The sequence below is a fragment of the Eurytemora carolleeae genome, unplaced genomic scaffold (genome assembly GCF_000591075.1).
Source record: "Eurytemora carolleeae unplaced genomic scaffold, Eaff_2.0 scaffold521, whole genome shotgun sequence".
Classification (NCBI taxonomy): domain Eukaryota; kingdom Metazoa; phylum Arthropoda; class Copepoda; order Calanoida; family Temoridae; genus Eurytemora; species Eurytemora carolleeae.
The window spans coordinates 70024-92227 of record NW_019396415.1 but is presented as its reverse complement, the minus strand read 5'-3'; the positions used below and the strand labels follow the sequence as shown (position 1 = coordinate 92227).

At 34.2% G+C, this 22204-nt stretch overlaps 1 protein-coding gene across 1 annotated transcript; it reads left to right on the top strand.

Annotated features, from left to right (window-relative positions):
- The first annotated feature begins 420 nt into the window (after window positions 1-420).
- LOC111702877 (disabled homolog 2) lies at window positions 421-20990 on the top strand. The gene is made up of 13 exons (XM_023474667.1): window positions 421-877; window positions 969-1030; window positions 1519-1660; window positions 2259-2409; window positions 6017-6156; window positions 6540-6617; window positions 7855-7961; window positions 9455-9584; window positions 9745-9855; window positions 10463-10730; window positions 10793-11226; window positions 11784-11951; window positions 20510-20990. Exons 1-13 carry the CDS (start codon window positions 449-451, stop codon window positions 20588-20590), a joined length of 2301 nt encoding a protein of 766 aa, XP_023330435.1. The 5' UTR covers window positions 421-448; the 3' UTR covers window positions 20591-20990.
- Window positions 20991-22204: the final 1214 nt, after the last annotated feature.

The window sequence follows — 22204 nt, the reverse complement described above, 5'->3', positions numbered from 1 at the left end:
TAGTTCCTCTAGTTTCCTCTAGTTCCCCTAGTTCCTCTAGTTCCTCTAGTTCCTCTAGTTCCTCTATTACTCTAGTTCCTCTAGTTCCTCTAGCTTCTCTAGTTTCTCTAGTTCCTTTAGCTCCTCTAGTTTCTCTAGTTCCTGTAGCTCCTTTAGTTCCTCTAGTTCCTCTAGTTCCTCTAGTTCATCTAGGTCCTCTAGTTCCTCTTGCTCCTCTAGTTCCTCTAGTTCCTCTAGCTCCTCTAGTTCCTCTAGTTCCCCTAGTTCCTCTAGTTCCTCTAGTTCCTCTAGTTTCTCTAGTTCCTCTAGTTCCTCTAGTTCCTCTAGTTCCTCTAGTTCCCCTAGTTCATCTAGTTCCTCTAGCTCCTCTAGTTCCTCTAGTTCCTCTATTTTGTTTTCTTTCACTGATGAACTTGGTTTTCTGATTAAAAAATTATTCAGCTGCAAAATGCAGTCTGGAGCAAGCGCAGATCTGTCCGGACTATTTGACCAGCCTGTTCACACCTTAAACCTTCCTCCAGCTCATGGCGGAGCAAGTATATACCAGCAATCCTCACTTCAAGTTCCAGGGGTAAATACACCCTACGGGATACAGCAAAACACCATCCCTGGTTTTCAACAGAATCAAATTGGAGGGTATCAACAAACTTCAATGGGAGGATATCAACAAAATCCAATGGGAGGATTTCAGCCAAATCATATGGGAGGATTACCGGCTCCTAATAACAAAATGGGAATGGGAATGAACCCGTTTAATGGTCCAGGGTTAGGGGTTCAGATCCCTCAAATGCAATACAATCCTGGAGTATATTCTGTACTCCAGGTAGGTTCAGGAATACAAGCAGGACTAAGAACAGCTCCTCCACCACCTAACCAGGTATTTGGAAATTTTGTTTCTCAAATAGACTGCATTTTAAGTGAGATTTTATTCTTTTGATATTTTTGAACATATTTATTGTATATTTCAGGCTCAGGTTCAGGTTCCGTTCTCCTCTCCTGTTCCGATCTCTCATCCATCCCTGCAGGTGAGGCCTGTTCATACAAAATTTAAAAATACAAAATGTTGACCCTGTTATAAGAACGGCAACGTTTAGTGAAAAATTCCCCCCAGTCAATGATGAAATGATGAGAAAAGGCAAAAGTATCTTTTTCTCTTTGATAGAATCTATTTTGTATGAATACCATTCCTCCCGGCTCCCTATCGATTGATTTCAGGTGGTTTTCATTCCCCAACGGGTGCTGAGCTTGATTCAAGTTTACCCTTCATTGCCATGGTAGAACCAATAACTCCTGGTACACTAACTTAACCCCAGAGACAGAATTTAATCAATTTGAACTGCCTAGCTCTGCCGGTTTACATTTGAATCACCGATTCAAATTCAATTACTGAATATTTAGATTTAAATCGGTGGTTTAGATTTAAACCGGCAGTAGGTGATTCAGTGACGTAGCTCAAATTCATTAAATTCGGTCTCTACTCTATAGTACACTATAAGAAGAGAACTCCTGGTGTTGTAGAATTCTCCGAACTGTTGTTGTTGTTGCAGGATTGGTTGAAGAGTTTCCCCTGGAGAGCGGAAACCATTCTTCCTTCTACCTGGAGGAGAATGAGGAGGAGGAGGAGGAGACGAGTGAGGGGGAGAACGAGAGAGAAAAAATGGTAACTTTATTTTATTTTAAAGAAAAGGATTACGTTTGAAGTAAAAGAAAACTGGTAGGAATAAAAACAATTTGTCAGGTTTAGTATAATGTAAGTTTTTGCCATTTCAAATTCATTCCCATTTTTTTAAAAAAACCATCTTATATCATTAACTTTTGATTAGCTCAATAATTAGGATTGTCCATATTTAAATATCGAGAGTCTTTACTTTCAAAATTAATTTGTCAATTATAAGCATTAAGCAAATCATAATTGATCTTATATTCTTTAATATTTAAAACGGTTAGACAAACAAAATAGTATAAACATAAAATATTCTTTTCATGTAAAAAAATGGGTTCTGAGGTTAAGTCTTAATGAGTTTTAAACCCAAACATCGATCTTGATAGAAAATCTATTTTTTAATTCCTACATCTTTGCAACCTAATGGTGAAAAGCTTTCATATCTCAAAACTTAGACTTAATCTAATAGAATTCATAGTTTGAAAACATCGGGTTGCAAAGATAAACTGGATAATAAAGTCGAGTTAGAGGCAAAAAAACCGGATTCTTAACGTGATCAGAAAGTTAATATTATTCGAATAATGTGTGTATCCAGGATGCCCCGGTAGCAGGAGAAGAACGGAAGGATGGAGAGCAGACTAGTCAAGGAACTAAGAAAAGTTTCTTCTCTCTCTTCTCCCGAGCTAAAGATCCTGGAGTACAGGAGAAGGAAGAGGAGAAGAAGACTGTAGAGGAGGAGGAAGAAGGTGGGAAATACTGATTTATTCGTCCTACACCCGTTCTTTCCTTTGCTCTTATCCCATTCTACATTCGTCATCGTTCTTCGTTCTACACCTGCCATCGTCCTACACTCGTTCTTGTCCTTAGCTCTAGTCCCATTCTACATTCGTCATTGTTCTTCGTTCTACACCTGCCATCGTCATTCGTCCTAGATGCATTGACATCGTCAAACGTCCTGCATCCGTTCTAAACCAATCCTAACCGTCCTACAACCGTTTGCATCGTCCCCAGTTCTAAAGGCCGTCCGATACCCGTATTATACCCGTCATACGTCGTCCTATACCCCCATTTAAACGCAAAGCATGACTCCATTACAAAACAAATAAAGAACAAGTGATTAAAACCAAGCGATGACTTAAATACGCATTTTGCTATCTTCTGCGGTAAAAATTATTACGAAAAATTCCAAATATTTTTAAGGGTGTATTTATTTGTGCACAAAATTTGACCGACATATTTTAAAATGTCATTCTTAAATTCAAAAATCATCATTCGAGATTTCCCCCCGCCCTATCCCGAGGTATGGTCCCCCCCCCCCACCTCCTCCCTTACAATGAATGCTTTCCCCCAGAGGGAAAGCTTTAAAGATCGATCCGGCTCAGCTGATACCAACCAGTTTATGTATTCTTCTACACGCCGACAATAAATATATATGTTTATTTATCCCGTATTTATCCTGTAATATATGAGAGAAAAGTTGGAAAAGATGTATCTATCTACAAGACGGAGACGAGTCTAAAAAAGTTAAAAATGCATAATATTCCAACCCTTGGTAGAAAGAAGAATCCACATATCAAATGTAAGATTAGTAAGAAAGAGCTAAAGGAAATGGATAGAAAAAAGTATTTACTTAAAAATAGTGAATTTTATTCAATTTTAAATTTTAAGTAATTATTAAATTTACAATAGCCATTTTTTAAAGTTTTGCTAACAATTATTTCTTTTATTAAGGAATTGTGTTTTAGCCACAAACTCAAATTTTCTAATTCCTATATCTTTGAAACCTAAACCTTGGATATTTCAAATAAGACTCTTTCACCAAACATAATTTATAGTTTGGAATATCAACGTCGTCAGGTTGCAAAGAAATTGGGATTAAATAATTAGAGTTTGAGGCAAAACTGTTATTTTCGGATTATAAATAACTAGCTGAACTGCCCGGCGTTGCCAGGGGAATTTTAAAAAAATTAGATTTTTGAGGGAAAAAAATTCGAATTTTTTTAACTCTATATAAACAAAGAAGAAACCCAACAAAACCTATTACCAATGCATTCAAATGAAAGCAATTCTTGAGAATGACAAGATTATCAGTTTCCTGGGAGAGCATACACATGAGAGTGATCTTTTGAAGAAAAGAGTACGTGAAATAGAAAAACAAGTAGTCAAAGAAAGCTCTGGAAATATAGCAATAAGTCCACGAACTGTTCTTGGAAACATCTACAACATCGGGTTGCAAAGATATAGGGATTAAACTGTATAATCTTGTAGAATTCATAGTTTGAAATTTTTAAAACAATGGTCCATTCAAAATCTACCAAGTCCGACGTTTTTTCTTATAAATGTACCCGTCCGACGTTTGTACTGGTCCGACGTTTGTACCAGTCCGACGTTTGTAATAGTCCGAAGTTTGTACTGGTCCGACGTTTGTGCGTCCGACGTTTGTACTGTCCGACGTTTATGGCGTCGGACGTTTGTGCGTCCGACGTTTGTACTGGTACCATTTTTGTGTATATCTAGGGCGGAGTGGAAACTATATTTATGTATATCCAGGGCGGGTTGGAAACTATATATTTGTTCACATAATAGTTTCCTATAGACCTGAATATATATATGTGAAAGATGAATCCCATATCAGGCTTCGACATTCGTCTTGTGTTTACATTAACGCTCAGTGACAGTACACTGCAGTACAAAAGGTGCGTACACCTCTAAAATAACTTTCCTTGCATTAAATCCTTGCAATTGTGTGAGTATAGCGAAACTGTTGAATCAAATGGAAAATAGTTTCGCTATTACAATATTATTGTTTTATGACATTAATTCGGATATTGTTAAATGTTCTGAAACATGAAAATATTTAGGTTTATTTATAGTTCTGTAATGTCAGGGTTTCTGAAACATGAAGATATTTAGGTTTATTTATAGTTCTGTAATGTCAGGGTTTCTTACTCTAAACCAAAGATGGATCATTCTCCGCAAAAACTCACGATTTCTTCGGTCAGTGTACTGCAGATCAGTGAAGTACGCACCGAAAGCTTAATTGAGGGTGCGGGATGTAAACAAAGAGAATAGAATATAATCTATTCTCTTTGGATGTAAAGCACACCCGTAGCACGCCTTTATTATTAAATTGAGAACTTCCCATTTTAAGGTTATTTGCAACCTGGTTGAATACCATCCCATAGAGTAAAAGGTATCCAGAAACCAGATAAATTACTGTCACTTTCTTCCTTCTTTTTGCTAAGAAATGTCACTAAGGCTTTGTAATTTGTAATTGTTTTCACTGATATATATTTAGAGATCAGAACTGTTGTGTTGTAAATCTGAACCATTAATCTCCATCTTGTGAACGGATTAATATAATTCCTCTTAATTCGATATCCCATGACATTCACTTCGACCTGGCAGGGATAACTTTAATCCAAGGATTAAGCATTAATCCTCAAAGTGCCATATTGGATCAAGACCGTAGCCAGGATTTTCTCAAGGGGGGTAAAAAGAAGAGTGTTACAGTATGGGACCAGGAGCACCGAGTGAAACGTAGTGAATGAGGCGGGGGGTTGCAGGGCTCAGAGCCCCCCTGCATAGAATTTTTCTTTAATCATAGCAAAATATAAAAACAAGTAATTTCGTTATTTTCTAATTTGACAACTATACTTATAATTTAAGCTTGAATTCAATTTTAAAGTGAAAGTTCGCTTTACCCTGAATTTTGGTTCTGTATGGTACATGTAACATTTTCATAATTTAGTTTTTGGTCAAATTTTACAACATTGAAAGACAGAAAATGTTAATAATTTTGATTTAACTACTCACGTTCACTGATATTGAATTGTCTGGACAAAATATCGAAACTGAGACAATGTTTCTGCAAAGAATTGATTTTTTAAAACGTACTGGAACATATTTGTTATTTTGCATGTATGACGAATGTAATGATATCTACATATTTATGCGAAAGAACAACAAATCAGTTTATTCTGAGAATCTTAACTCATGACAAAAAATTTTCAAAGAAGGTTAAATTTGATTATTTGGATGGTCTTATCCTCAGGTCTTATCTCTGATCTGAGGAAACAGCTTTAGTAAATAATTGTATAGACATATCATATAAAGTATTGTTGACTTGAAAAGTCACTATAATAAAATAAAGAGATCTAAAATGGATATTTCTAACATTTATTTAAAAAAAACGAGTGTTTTGAAATATTATATCCAGGGCGGGGTGGAAACTATATATTTGTGTATATCCAGGGCGGAGTGGAAACTATATTTGTGTATATCCAGGGCGGGGTGGAAACTATATTTGTGTATATCCAGGGCGGGGTGGAAACTATATTTGTGTATATCCAGGGCGGGGTGGAAACGAGCAGAAGTTTCTGGGAGAAGGACAGACCTTCAAGGGGAAGTTGATCGGAGTCCTGGAGGTGAGGGAGGCCAGGGGGGACAGGATGTGCCAGGATGCTCTTCAGGAACTCAAAATGGCGATAAAGGTTGGTTTTCACGATGTTTAGATTTAAACGAGATTATGCTGACTTTTTTCAGTTAAAAGGACGCTAAGCGTAATTTTAGGTTACTCTCGATCCATTTAAAGAGTGCCCTGTCTGATCCACAACGATACCCTTGAAAGCTTTATCTTATCAAGAATGAAATATTCGTAATTTCTGTTTAAAAGATTGCTTATTTTTTATTTCTGGTTTATCTATAAAAGTGACTTTCAAATTTTTTCTGCAGATAGTGGAAAATGTTAAAAATAACAACGATATCTTCCACATTATTAATCAGATAATAGGTACTCTTGTGAATTGGGAACGACACTCTCTATACGGTCAATGTACTGATTACAGAGTTCAGACACTCACTTGATATATTATAGGCAAGTGGAGAACACAAGCAGAAAGTAATTATGCAAATAGCTGTGGACGGTCTTAAAATAAGGGATGAGAAAACAGGGGTAGGTTCTTTATTTGATTCTTGATCTTCTTAATCTTGATCCTTTATTCTTGATCTAGATACTTTACTTGATCTAGATCCTTTATTCTTGATATTGATCCTTTATTTCTTATCTAGATCCTTTATTCTTGATATAAATCCTTTATTCTTGATCATGTGACATAAACGCGTAATCCAATTGTTAATGTATAAAAGTATATCTTCTTGAGAAATAATGGAATAGATACGAATTTACTTAGTTTAGTGTGCGATCTTAGTCTGTTGTAAGACACTTTTCTTTATACATTACAAGAAACATACTCAAGAGCACTGCATGTGTGCACTGTACAGTGTACACTGTACACTGTACACTGTACAGTGTACAGTTATCGGCTTATATACCAATATAATGCCATCGGTAACTTGTTGCACCTTGCACACTTGCATACAGTACAAAAATACAATTGTGCAAGAATGTAATGCAAGGAAAGTTAATTGCGGTTGCGTATACTCTGCTTAGTATATATATATATATATATATACTAGCTTGGGGCCCAGTTAGTCCAACTGTTTGACGTTTTGCACGCCCATTGTCGTAAATTACGATTTTAGATATTTTCCCCGATGAAAGTCTACCCACTAAACTTAGAATCTCAAAACCAACCTAAGAACATTTCCGTGGCTCTCCCGAGTTCCCCAATCAAAATTTGAGGCAAATCAGACCAGGGCTTCCTGAGTTATAATCGGACAAACAAACAGACAGACAAATAGAGATTATAGCTTTGTATATATATATAGGTATATGTATAGAATATAGATATAGATTTGATAAAGATGTAATATGGATATATTCACAAAAGGATCAGCCCAAAAAATATTTTATGGCTAACTCAAACAGTCTTTAGACTCTGTTAGTCCTCAAACTGGAGAAAGACTATATATGTAACTGTAACAGATTTTAATTTTTCGACAACTTATATATGTATATACATTGACCATAAAATGTAATGTATCAATCAATCTAGTTTGAAATACATTTATTATTATTATTATTATTACAAACTAGAAATAAGAAAAACGCGAATTTTAGCAATTTTTGGTTCAAAAGAAAAAAAATGTTCTATTCTGCAAAATGAAAGAATAGAAACATTTCGAATTTCATTCTATTCTTTGAATTACATGAAGTATCAGATATATGTCAAAACTTGAAACTTTCATTGAAAACCAATATCTCTTGGTTAATCAGAGTTTATGTTTAGGATTGTTTATATCATCATCCTGTTCACAAGATCAGTTTCATAGCTCAGGATATGACGGATATACGAGCTTTTGGATATATTTATGGATCTCCGGAGAATGGGCACAGGTCGGATTTTGTAAGAAACTGATTACTTGCCTCAAGTTCTAACACTTCTGCACAGAAAAAACGCAAAATATTGAGTTTCACAGTTACAAAGAAAAATTGGCGGCTCCGCGCATCTCCCATAATGCCTAGTGATCTTAAGAATAGGAGAAATGTGTTTAACCGAGACCAAGTGTTGATTGATTAAAGAATTAGGAAAGAGATGATTTATTATCAGACTTTGACTTTCTAACTAAGCCAAGTTTTTTGATTAATTAGTTCAGATATAGCGTAGACAATATATTTGTTATTAGTTAATTCCGCTGGAATTATATGATCAAATGGATTATGTATTTTTACTTAATTTTTACTTAAACATTATCAAACTTTCTTTTTGGCAATTGATAATAAATCGGTTTAGAAAGCGAAATTACAAAAAAAATGTATTGAATTCTCTTTTCTGGGATATTATAATAAGAATTAACAAGTTCTTTCCCGGTTCCAAAAAATAAATGTCTTAATCAATTTCCTTATTCAATTCAACAACAAACTGAAGATTACATTACGAACTTTCCTTATTATTGTTTCCGGGGAGTAAAAAGAAATCATATTCTTGAACTATTTTTGGATATAAATTATATTAGAATCTTTATCAATCAATGAAACTTGTGTTTTGAAAACATATAAAAAGATGAATTTAAAGAAACTGTGTAGAAGATCTTCAGTTTAGAGAATGTCGTGCCAGATTTATAACAGTTCTTTAAAACCTTTATTTTGTCGAGAATAAATGAAATATCCTTGCTTTTCTAGATACAAAATTGATCATTTTAAATTTTGAGTTCTCCCTATGATAGTGACTTGTAGATTAAAGGGAGTGTTCGTAAAAAACGGAAGGGGGTATTGACTCATACTGAAGAACGTAGCAACCATACAAATTCAGAAAGTTGCTATATTCAACTTGGATCGTAAAAAATCAATTTATGTCTAAACAAATCAAACAAATAATTCAGATATTACAATCGATTTTTTTTTCGACGCATTTGTATATAGTTGATATTTCATAATATATTTTACTGTTTTAAACATATGAAAAAAGTAAAACATATTATGAAATATCAACTATATGAATTCGTCGAAAAAAGTCGATGATTATAATTGCTAATATCTGAATGATTTGTTTGGAATTAAATTGATTTTTTTACGATCCCAGTTGAATATTGCATTTTTATGGATTTGAATGATGCTAAACGTTCTTGTATGAGTCGTATTTTACCATTTTCTCCTAATAGACGCAAACTGATAGAGGTAAGATTAGTAGCAATCACCATCAAATATTTTTCGACGTAATCCTATACCCTCATTCATTTTTCGCGAACTCTCCCTTTCATGCTTCATAAATATCTTCCTCATTGTTGCTCAGATAAAGGTTTCAAGGAAGTGAATCAGACATGCCAGACTATAAAATGAGGGTCGTCAAGACGAACTATTAATGATTTGTTAAAATTAATTTTTTTTAGATTTTTCGGAATAAAGACTGAGAAGGCCGCGGGACAGGTTGTTGTTGCGATGCGGGATCTTTTCCAGGTCGTCTTCGAACTCAAGAAAAAGGAAATAGAAGAAGCTAAAAGTAATATGGACAAAGGAGAGGTAAAATAGTATTTTTAACTTGAATTTTATTTTGATTGAACAATTTAAAATGATTAAATATTCATGGTTTCAATTAACTCAAGTGTGGTTATACACACATGGAATTTAACCCAATATACATACTTTCATGTTGACATGAATTCATTTTATTTATTTGAAGGAGCATAAAGTAGGAAGTGCTGCCTCCTTTCCAGCAGCTGCTGGTCAGCCTGAGCAGCAAACAGCTGTTGATGATCTTTTAGGGCTGGTCAGTGAGATTACAGCTATTCAGGTATTGGTATTTTTTCAACAGAGTAGCCCGGGAACCCTGCGTTGCCCAGGTTACTTATAGTTACTCCCGCCGTTTACCCGCACTTGATCGTAAATTACGATTTTAGCTTTTTTCATTATTATAAAGTCGACAAAGAATCTCAAAACCAAACTGAAACCTTCCCGCAGTTCTACCGGGTTCCCAATAAAATCTTGAGGAAAATCGGTCCAAGTCGGATATCCAGACATACAAACAGAGAATACTACTTTACATATATAGATATATAGAGTAGCACAGTATAAAATCGCAATGTTATTGTACCGTTGCCATACCATAGTATCCTGGAACTGGTATTTGAAAAACAGTTATCTTGAAAATTAATTAATTCTCTATAAATTCTCTTAAACCTGTTATACATGCTTGCATTCTTACAGATATGATTCACATGTGTAAAATGCAATAACATTTTATGTCAAAGTATATGAACTTTTTCAGCAGATTCCATGTTTTGAATCAGATCGAAATCATATTCTCTACCCTGGCGGTTTAACTAAAGCCAAAGATTTGTAGTTCAAAAGTTTAGACATTGAGATCGAGTTCAGGTTTGACAAATTCCTCTGTTGTTTAGGCTGGTATCCAGCAGATTGATAAGATAACTCCGACCCCACCAAACAGTTTCCAAACTGACTCCATGATAACCTTCTCTCTCCCTGCAACCACTTCTCCTCCAATCCCTGCTCCGCTTCCTCGGAAACCTGTTGCAGTGATGAATACTAATCCTAAACCTGAAGGGTTTAGAACAGCTCCTTTCCTCCCTCCTCCACCTTCCAAAGGAGGGAAGAGAGATGACCGCTACGCGGCTCTTGAATCATTTGCTCCCCCGCAGAGCACTACAGGTAAACGAATTCTTCTTATCTTCTTCTAAAATCAAACATTTTGTTTTTATATAACTATTTAGGAGGAGGAGATACATTCCCGAGCATATTTACAATTCCTCCGTCACTGAACACCGAAACCCAACCTGCTATTTTTTCCCAAACCAGCACTTTCCCTCAAACCTTTCCTTCCCAAAACAGTTTTGGAAATGGAGACGCGGCATTTTCTCAAACTAGCGAATTTCCGTCTGGAGGATTTTCCTCCAATGGATTTTCTTCCGGTGCATTTACTCCTAGTGGGTTTTCTACCGCCGTGTTTCCGCCGGAAAGAGTGGCTGGCAGATATCCGCAACCCTCTCAACAGCAGTTTCCGCAAGCTTTTTCTTTCCAAACCCAACCTCCAGGATTTCCAAACCAAACCACTGGATTCAATACCCAACCTACTGGATTTCCAATACAATCTGCTGGATTTCCTGCCCAGCAATCCAATGTATATAATGCTATCCATAATATCCAGGTACTTTATTAAAACATAATCTAAGATTTTTGTATTCCCCGGAAACATTCTAACCGACTATATGTGCCCATGGCGAGATGTCGGGTAAATAATTCTGGACTTTATCATGTTCGCCATCGGTTTGTCGGAGATAAAATGTTTGCAGGGTTCCGCAATTTTCAAATTTTTTTGAAGATTTTTCCCGGTATATTAACACAATTAAACACTTTTTATGAAAATCGATGAAACCTTTCCTACTGTTAAGTGTTAATCAAAAAAGATGTAAATAGTAAAGTTGTGAATCGACATACAACTCTTTAATTTAGGGGTCACTTCACATTCTCTTGACTTCCCCTAAAAAAATTAAGAAAGAAAAACTGGCTCTGGAATGAAGACACCCCTACCTATTTTCTCCATTGCTGAAATATTTACATAAAAGTTATTTTCCTTTTGTTCTGAAATTAGAATGCGCAAAGCTTATCTTTTATGTTTGTCCCTTGAAATTTGAAATATCAAAAGTTTAATCTAGAACTGTCAACTTGACAAAATTTTGAATAAAGTTTTACAAATGTTTACAGGACAGCAAACCTGGTGCCCCTGCTGATAAACTTGACTCTTTATTCACGGATTTGGATCCGCTAGGATCAGGGAAGCATAAATCCTTCACGGATTCTCCAGATGTGTTTTCAATGAACGGATCTCCTAGGACGGGAGGAGGAGGAGCTTCTCAGGACTCCTTGTCTAATGTAGGGTTTGTAGATATTCCTTGGGAATCATCAACTAACCAACAATCTGAGTTTTTTAAAACTAACAATGTCCAGTCCTTGTCTAGTCCTTTTAATCAGACCCAACAGCGTAGGATTTCAGAGAATTCTCTGAGGGTTGCACTGCCTCCTGAGGAAGGGAGAGGTTCAGTGTCTCCGGGAGATCTAGGATTAAACCCTCACAGCTCCTCCTACGGTTCTATTCTAGAGCTGGAGGCATCACCTCGACGCTACAGACAGAATGATCTTCATGATTTGTATTCAACCAGCCAAGATTCTCCGTCCTGCTCTAGTAGATACGGAGATGGAAAGGATTCAAGTGTTGATTCTTCTCTTAATATCCCTATGCCACCTGAACCTCCTCCAGCGCTCCCTGAGCGGCCTCCGAAATCTTCCTCCCTCTCTCCTCCACCTTTACCTCCGAAAAAGCAACTTTATCCATTGTGCGTGAACTCCTATCCAACAGTCCGTGGTCCAGAACCTCGGGAAGGATCTAAAAATATCACTGAGGTAAAACCTGATCAAACCCATGACATTATTCCTATTTTAAGAACTGGAACTTCTGAGATGTATGAGGATGTTTCTCTGTATCAGTATGAATCTAATATACACGTAGCCGAACCTGAAATATCATTGCAAGATCTTGTTAAGATGAATATGATCGAACTAAGCCAGAAGTTGAGTGAAGGAAAGCTTCCAAGGTATTTGAGCGGAATGTCTTTGTTTGAACTTGTTGACTACATCGGTAAACATGGGAGCACAGAACCTTCAGAACCAAGACAGAAAGAAGAAGTAAGTTTGAGAACAACAGTTATTTGTCCCCCAGAGATATTCTCCGGGTCCTCAGAATCTACCCAACCACCTACTCAATACTACACTCCCAGATATGCTCCTGAACCTGGGTCTCAGGGTCTAACTGGACCTGGAGTTCAGCAGAAACTTGATGAGGAACATCCATCTCTTCTCAGCATGAATCCAGAGAATAATGTTCAGGATATATATGTTCAGGGTAGTACATACTCATTAAACAGTATATCCAGCTCATCACACAATCCTAGCTCATCACAGACAAACACGTCTCCACGAAATTTACCGGAGCGGAGCGGATTTGGGTTCGAAGACGACTTTTCACATTTTAATCCAAACTCCAAGAAGGAGGAAGCACTGGTGTTTAAAAGTCCTAATTTAAGTGTTACTGTGCCGGAGAAATGTGAAACCTATGATAGATATGCTGTGTTCAGGGAACTACAACTGGAGGAGGAACTGGTCAATGCTTGGAAAAGTCCTACGGAGGAAACTAAAGATATCAACGGAGATCTCATAATTCAAGAAACTGAGATCGAAGAAGAACAGGAAACATTCACGGAGGAGAAAGAAGACACATTTCTAGATGCTGAAGACGAAGATAGAAGTATGTTTGAACAAAATACAATGATTTTCTCTCCGGTAATTAGTCCTGTTCAGCAAAATCAGGAATTTATCGATGAGCAAGATAGTTTGGATCATGCAAGCAAGTTGGATAATTATGACATAGATCTGGACATGGATCTTGAAAATAAGAAAGAATTTAATGAAGTGAATGATGTAAATGAAGGGAATGATATGAATGATATAAATGATGTGACTGGTGTTGCTGATATGAATGATGCGAATGATGCGACTGATGTGAATGATACGTATAAAGAAAATAACGAGTCTATAACTTGGGCCACTTTTGAAGATCCGTCAAGACAAGATGCAGAATTTTCCAATTTTATAAACAATGATGAGCAGGAAAAGACAGGGAACAAGATTTCCAAGTTTAAACCTGAATTTATGCGGAAGGATTCTTACGCCAAGTTGGATGAAAACCAGGGCGGAAGAGATGAAATCGAAGAGCAGGAGCAGAGAGGGAAATTTTCAATACAAAGTCCAAAATCTTTACGTGATCTTCCAACTACCATATCATTTCAGGCCAGATACCAGAACTTTAAACGGTTCGATCAACCGCCTGTGGTTCAAAAAGTTGCAAAACCCAGTTTTAAAAACCAGCGGCTAACCCAGGAAGAGGATGCATTTGAATCTGAATGGGAACCTGCTTTTTACACCAGAAACCAGACGGAGAATGAATATTTTGGTAAACCTGACTCCTGGGATCTTAGCTTTCAGAAGGAGGAAAACAGTCCTAAACGTTTAGCTGTTAAACATTCTAATCTTGAAGAAGCATTTCCCCAAGAATACTCCGGACGGAATTCTGCAACAAGTTCTGAAAACATGTTTAATAATCCTTTCAATGATAACTTTGTTACAACAAACAACTGTAGAACTGACTCAGCCACTCCTCCAGTATTTGAAGGAGATAGGATCAGTAATCACAGTGAACTCAGTTTTCAAAGCGGAGACTTTTTAAACTCTTCAATGAACATGTTTGAGAGAGGGGAGAGGGATGATAGGTTTGAGAGAGGAGAAGAATACGATATATTTAAAGAATCTGAATTTAGAATCGAAGCAAAAACCAAAGTTTCTAAATCAGATTCTGTGAATATATTTTCAGCAGCTGAGGATCCGTTTGACGACGACTTTTTTAAGTAAAACTTTTGTTTTGTTTTAGTACTAGCGCATTTATATATTTTTTTCTGTTTTATGTTTAAACATAAAATGTGACAGATGTACAAACCAAGGTACATAAATGCATTTAAGTATGAAATAAATTTAGAAATTCTTACTAATAATAGTATTTTGAATGTATGTATGTAAAAGGGAAGTTACTAACAAACATTATGGTGATATTGGATTGTGTTGTGTTACGTTTAATTCAAAGTAATATGATCTATAGCAAAAATATTAACAAACGTTACCATGGAGATTATCAACATCAATAGATCTATAATGTTTTTATCCGTGGCTAAACCTTTGAATATATAACCTTCAGCTTGAAATACCAATGTTCGACTACATCGGGTTGCAAAGATATAAGATTTTAAAAATAAGTGTTTAAGGAGAGTAATCAGTCCCGTTTGACTTCTTCCAATTTGAATAACAAAACGTACACAAAATGTTTTAGCTACTCTCGGAATGTTTTCTTGTTCTTGTGTTCCTCCAAAAGGAATTGAGTCTTTGCTACAAACTCAAATTTTACAATCCCCATATCTTTGCAACCTAAAGATGTAAACCTTGGATAGTTATCAAACTTAGATTATTTGTTCTAGCCGAATTCTAAGTTTGAAATATCTAAGTTTACCTCATTAGGTAGCAAAGATTAGAGATTATAAAATTTGAGTTTGTGGCAAAGACTCAATTCCTTTGTGGTAAGATACAAGCAAAGGCCTAGGAACACTTCAATTCATGATTTATATTACTATAATGTAGTTCACCATGTAAAGAAATTATTTAAGACCTCGCCTATAGAAACCAAATTGCCACAAATCCTTCTTTGAAGTAAAAGTTTGAACTCTGTATAAAGAGAATATTATTATTAGTTTACTAGGATGAAAGCAAACTCTTTAAACTCGATGTTGATAAATACGATTTCTCACGGAACTGAGAATTCAATAATTAATTGCTGTTAACGGAAAACCCTATATATCCAATAACCTTGAAAATATTTAGATTCTTTTTAAAGAGGAAATTAATTGTTTAAAGGGACTGTAAGCGTAATTTACAGTGACCCTCCATGCAAAACGGTATCCTCCTAAATGTTGTCTGTTCAATGTTCAAGTCCTAAATTTTATAAATGTTTATAATTTTTAACTGGGGTTTCTCTACAAAAGTGATTTTTTATGCAGGACAACTGTTATGTTCGATCAGAATAAAACGCTTTAAAACCTATAAAATCAAGAATATCTTCCACATTTTGATCAGATAAAGATTTTAAAGAAACTGATGTGAAACGGGTATTGCTATATTTTCATGAAATGTATCTTAACATACACCTTTAAATTGTTATGAAGAGAGGGACTAGAAGAGAATGTCGTCTTCTTCAAAAATTTGCGACATATTTAGCAATTCTTGTTGATTTCAAAGGAACTGATACTCGCCACACATTCTAATTTTCCAACCCCTATATCTTTGTAACCTGTTGTCGTGTACCTTTGATATTTCACACTATTAAGAAATGTTGATTAAAATATTTAACGTTTGAAGTATTAAAGGCGAAGATTCAGTCAAGCAAAAAAGAGTCAAGATTTTATTTTTTGTTCAATTGTTGAAAATTGAATTTAATCTTTAAATCTTTGTCCCACAATTCTTATTTTTATTTATATTTTTTAAAGTAATCATTAATTTTTTAATTTCAAAATTTACAAAATTTATCAGGGTTCAATTTTCATTTTATTTCACATGAAAAAGTTTTTACTCAAGAATATAAAACAATATTTTTTCTTTTATATCGGTTTAACCTTTATTCTTGTTTTTTTTATAATTGTTTTGTCTAAAGAGTTAACCATTTAACTTTATTGTATGAAGAAGGAGAAACTTTAGAACTATTAAGTTTTAGTTTTAGAAACCATATAATTTCTTTCTTTTAATTTTATGATTAGTCCTCAATAAGAAATTTGACAAGAAGAAAACATATGATATATTGTAGTTAAACGTCTTTCTCCCTCTCTTGGTTTTTGAAACCAAGTTTTATCGTTTACAGTTTCCGGCTCGCTGAACGTGATAGTGGTAATAGTTTTTTATGAGTGTATTGCATGACTAGAATATTTTATAATTTGAGTAATGACAGAAAACTATCAAAGTTTCTTTTGAGATTAAATAAGAAGAAAATGGTCTTTCATAACTTTTTAAAATCAAAATTACGTAAAAATAAAATCATAAAAATTTCTACAAAAGAAAGTACATTCTTTTTGGTTTAAAAGATTTTTTAAGGAGAAATATTTATTACTAAGACTGACCACTCAATGCTATCCAACCATATTGAAAAGGAAATATCGAAATTGTTTTCTGATATTTTCTTCCCTATCATCTTGAGACCGCATTTTCCTTGATTTTTCTTTCTAAACATATATCTGATTTTTGTTTCTCTAGTTTTTCTTAATTTTCTTTAGTTTTCCTAATTTTCTTTAGTTTTCCTAATTTTCTTTAGTTTTCTTTAGTTTTCTGTAATTTTTTCTAGCTGTCTTTAGTTTTCTTTAGTTTTCTTTACCTTCTTTTTAGTTTTTTTGCAGTTTTTCTAACTTCCTTTAGTTTTTCTTAAATTTTGTCAAGTTTTATTTAGTCTTCCTTAGTGTTCTTTAGTTTTCTTCGGTTTCCTTATTTAGCTTTTGTTTTCTATAGTTTCCTACAACTTTCTTTAGTTGTTTAGTTTTTCTTTCGTTTTTTTCAGTTTATATTTAGTTATTTTGAATTTTCTAAGTTTCTGTTAATTTTCTTTAGTATTTATTAGTTTTCTTCATTTTTCTTTAGTTTTCTTTTGTAATTTCTTTAGTTTTTCCTAATTTTCTATAGTTTTCATTAGACTTCTTTAGTTTTCTTTAGTTTTTAATTCGTTTTACTCCATTTTCTTTAGATCTGTTTAGTTTTCTTCAGTTTTCTCTACTTTTCTTCAGTTTTTTTTCTAGTTTTCTTAACTGAGTTTTTGTAGTTTTGCTTTATTATTCATTTAGTTTCCTTGATAATATTTATTTTCCTCCCTAGGAATTTTTCGTTTGTTAAATATTTTTTCTAATTTTACAAGTTTTAAGTTTTTTTAAATTTATTTTTTTTTCTTTAGTATTTTAAGTTTCTCTGGGTTAGATTCGGAGTAAGAACAATGGAACCGATATTGTGGATTGAAATACGCAGAACACGCTCAACTAAAATCCTCTAATTGTAAACTCTGTAGAACGGAAACCTGTTTACAACCAGTTTCTTTCAAAGTTTCAATTCCAGATTGCATGAAGAGAAAATGCATTTTTCCACATTTTAAATTCAACATTTAAATTGGAAAGAAACTTGTCATACCATGCCATGGCAAACACTGTAAGCTCCATTTTTATAACAGACCGTGGCCTGCAGTTTGTCTGACTAAATTGTCTAGTTTTTACAGTTTATAAAAGGGAAAAATTTGTTTTAATTGTCCTAGTTTTATATGTGAATGTAACGAATATCCATCATTATAAAGACAAATGTGGGACAAATATATAAGACAAATTTGAGATGGATATAATTAGACAAATGTGAGACGGATATAATAAGACAAATGTGTATAAGACAAATGTGAGACGGATATAATAAGACCAATGTGGGACGAATATAATAAGACAAATGTGAGACGGATATTATAAGACAAATGTGGGACGGATATAATTAGACAAATGTGAGACGAATATAATAAGACACATGTGGGACGGATATAATAAGAAAAATTTGAGACGGATATAATAAGACAAATGTGGGACGAATATAATTAGACAAATGTGAGACGGATATAATAAGACAAATGTGGCAGGAATATAATAAGACAAATGTGGGACGGATGTAATGAAACAAATGTGGGACGGATATAATGAGACAAATATGGGCCGGATATAATAAAACAAATGTGGGACGAATATAATGAAACAAACAAGGGACGGATATAATAAGACAAATGTGGGACGGATGTAATGAGACAAATGTGGGACGAATATAATGAAACAAATGTGGGACCGATATAATGAGACAAATCTGGGCCGGATATAATAATACAAATGTGGGACGGATATAATAAGACATATGTGGGACGGATATAATAAGGCAAATGTGGGACGGATATAATAAGACAGATTTGAGACGGATATAAGAAGACAAATGTGGGACGGATATAATAAGACACATGTGGGACGGATATAATAAGGCAAATGTGGGACGGATATTATAAGACAAATTTGAGACGGATATAAGAAGACAAATTTGGGACGGATAAAATAAGACAAATCTGGGACGGATATAATGAGACAAATGTGGGACGGATATATTAAGACAAATGTGGGACGGATATAATGAGACAAATGAGGGACGGATATAATAAGACAAATCTGGGACGGATATAATAAGACAAATGTGGGATTGATATAATAAGACAAATCTGGGACGGATATAATGAGACAAATGAGGGACGGATATAATAAGACAAAGCTGGGACGGATATAACAAGACAAACCTGAGACGGATATAAGAAAACGTAGGATAAAACAAAGCAAAGGACAAAATGTTTACAGTAAATACGAATATCTAAAATAGTCTCAATAATTTTGCGATTAAATTTAAGGATTATTTTAAGATTTTGATTAAAGGGAGTGTTCGCGAAAAATGAAAGGGGGTATAGGCTTGATGCGATAAAAAAGCGCTTTTTGATCGCTACTGATCTTACTTCTATCTGTTGTGTCTATAAGGAGAAAATTGTCAAATTGTCTCATACCGAATAGCGTAGCGCCCATACAAATTCAGAAAATTGCAACATATGACTTAGACCGTAAAAAAATCAATTTAATTTCAAACAAATCATTCAGATATTACAACATATAGTCATCGATTATCTTTCGCCACATTTGTATATAGTTTATATTTTATAATATTTTTTAATTAATTTGTTTTGAGTTTGATTATTTCTCTTGTCGCTTGCGCAACTATCTAAGAATGCCGCGCACCACTCACATTTTTCGAAATCCGTTAAACGTTTTCTAAAAAAAATAAAATATTATAAAATATAAACTATATACAAATGTGGCGAAAGATAATCGATGACTATAGGTTGTAATATCTTCGAATGATTTGTTTGAAATTAAATTGATTTTTTACGGTCTAAGTTGTATGTTGCAATTTTCTGAATTTGTATGGGCGCTAAGTTATTCGTTATGAGACGTCTTTAACAATTTTCTTCTTATAGACGCAACAGATCGAAGTAAAATTAGTAGCGATCAAAAGCGCTTTTTTATCGCATTAAGCCTATACCCCCTTTCATTTTTCGCGAACACTCCCTTTAAGTATTTTTAATATATATCAGAAACTTGTCTCCACTTTTGGACAAGATGAATCCGCAATAATCAATATCCAACATTAATCAACTTAATCTGTCAGACCATAAAAGTGCTTTCTGAAGAAAAAAAAATTGTATATCTGATTTCACTTGTGTTCAAAAAATCTAATTTAATAAAAAAATCTAATGTAAAAACAGTGTTTTCTTAATGAATAAGGAATTAAAAAAGAATAATGGAAATGTTTTCGTTTGCCACAAACTAAAAATTTCTTATCCATATATCTTTGCAAGCTGAAGGTAAAACCTGTATTATATTTCAAATTTAGGTTATTGGAGCTATTTCATAGTTTGAAATTTCAAATGATATAAAATTAGAAAATCAGATTTTGTGGCAAAAATTTAATTCCTTCGCAGAAGAATAAAAAAAAAATGAAAGAAATTTTAAAATCCCGTCCCTTTATTCCTTTGTTTATTTTTTTCCTTTATCTAATAATCTATATTTTTTTCATAAATATTATTCCATGGATCTATCCCAGCTCTCTCAGCTTCCAGCGGATCAAAACAACTATATCCTAGCTTTGTCTTATTATTGTTGTCTAGCTTAATATTTCTTGTATATCAGAGAACTGGACTGATTGGTTCCACCGCTGTTCCTCCTCCGGAGATATCAAACCAGAACATGGGAGATCTCGACCTACTCTAAACCAAAGACGGAGTAAACGTGTAAACTCCAGGCTGCTTTCCAAACATGTATCAAACAATAATTTCAATCAATCAATCTTATATCTTAGATTATACCGTATAGTTGTTTTAATAGGAGAAAAACATTTAAAAAGTTTAATTGTTAAAGAAACATCGTCCCAGCAATTTTTAAACGACTCCCTTCCCTGAACTCTTCAACTATTCGGTCTAGTTTTACCATTTTCTCTCGTTTTCTAACAATTTATTTGATTTTTTAGTGATTTTTAGTTCTTAGCTGTATATTTTACAATATTCTTATATTTTTGTTTCTTTTCTTTTTATTTAATGAAAATTTACATTTTTGATGTATTAGTTGATTCTAAAACAACATAAATAAATATTATATATTTCAAAGCAAAAAATGGAATTGTTTAGAGTGATCTCACATTGTAGTAGGTTTAGGAGAACCCTGGAATATGTTTAGGAGAACCCTGGAATAGGTTTAGAAGAATTCTAGAATAGGTTTAAGAGAACCCTGGAATAGGTTTAGGAGAACCCTGGAATAGGTTTAGGAGAACCCTGGAATAGGTTTAGGAGAACCCTGGGATAGGTTTAGAAGAGCCCTGGGATAGGTTCAGAAGAAACCTGGGACAGGTTTAGGAGAACCCTTCGATAGGTTTAGAAGAACCCTCGGATAGGTTTTGGAGAATCCCGGAAAAGGTTTAGGAGAACCCTGGGATAGGCTTAGAAGAGCCCTGGAATAGATTTAGGAAGAACCTTGAGAAAGGTTTAGGGGAATCCTGGGATAGGTTTAGAGGAACCCTCGGATAGGTTTTGGAGAACTCTAGAATAGGTTTAGGAGAACCTTGGAATAGATTTAGGAGAATTTGAAGAAGCCTAGACTGAGATCTTCGGATGGGATGAAAGTAAGCCGCATAGATATTTCATATATATGCATATGGAGTAAGGAGGAAAATATTAGAAATACTAAATCTATCTATCTATCTATCTATCTATCTCTCTATCTATCTATCTATTTGTAGACCTGGATGGGTTGAACCATGTATTCTATACAAACAGGATATTATGTTGGTATGCTTGAGTGCTATACTGACAATGTATAGAATTATTCGTCTGTTCCGAGCAATATTATTTACCAGTTTTATCTAGTATGGTGTCAGAGATGCATATTTACATTCTTGTTACATTATACTAGCTTGGGAACACAGCTTTTCCAACTAAAAGTCAACTATCGATTTCAATTTAGAATTCTTAAACCAGGCTAAGAAGCATTCTCGTGGTTCTACCGAGTTCTCTAATCAATATTTTAGACAAATTGGTGCAGGGGTTCCTGAGTTATGATCGAACATACAAACAAACAAACAGAGATTACTACTTTACATGTAAAGATAGATGGTTCTATAGATGCATATATGTACATTCTTTTTAAATCATACTAGCTTGGGAACACAGCTTTGCCTGGAAATCAGTTTCAGGGCTCCTTTCAATAAAATAAGACAAGTTTTGTCGATGGGTAGACTTGTGAATATACTGAGCAAGTTTCTTTAGATGTTTATTTTCAATCTTTCTCATATACACTCGTCTAAGTCAAATAATTGAAATATACAAAATAGTT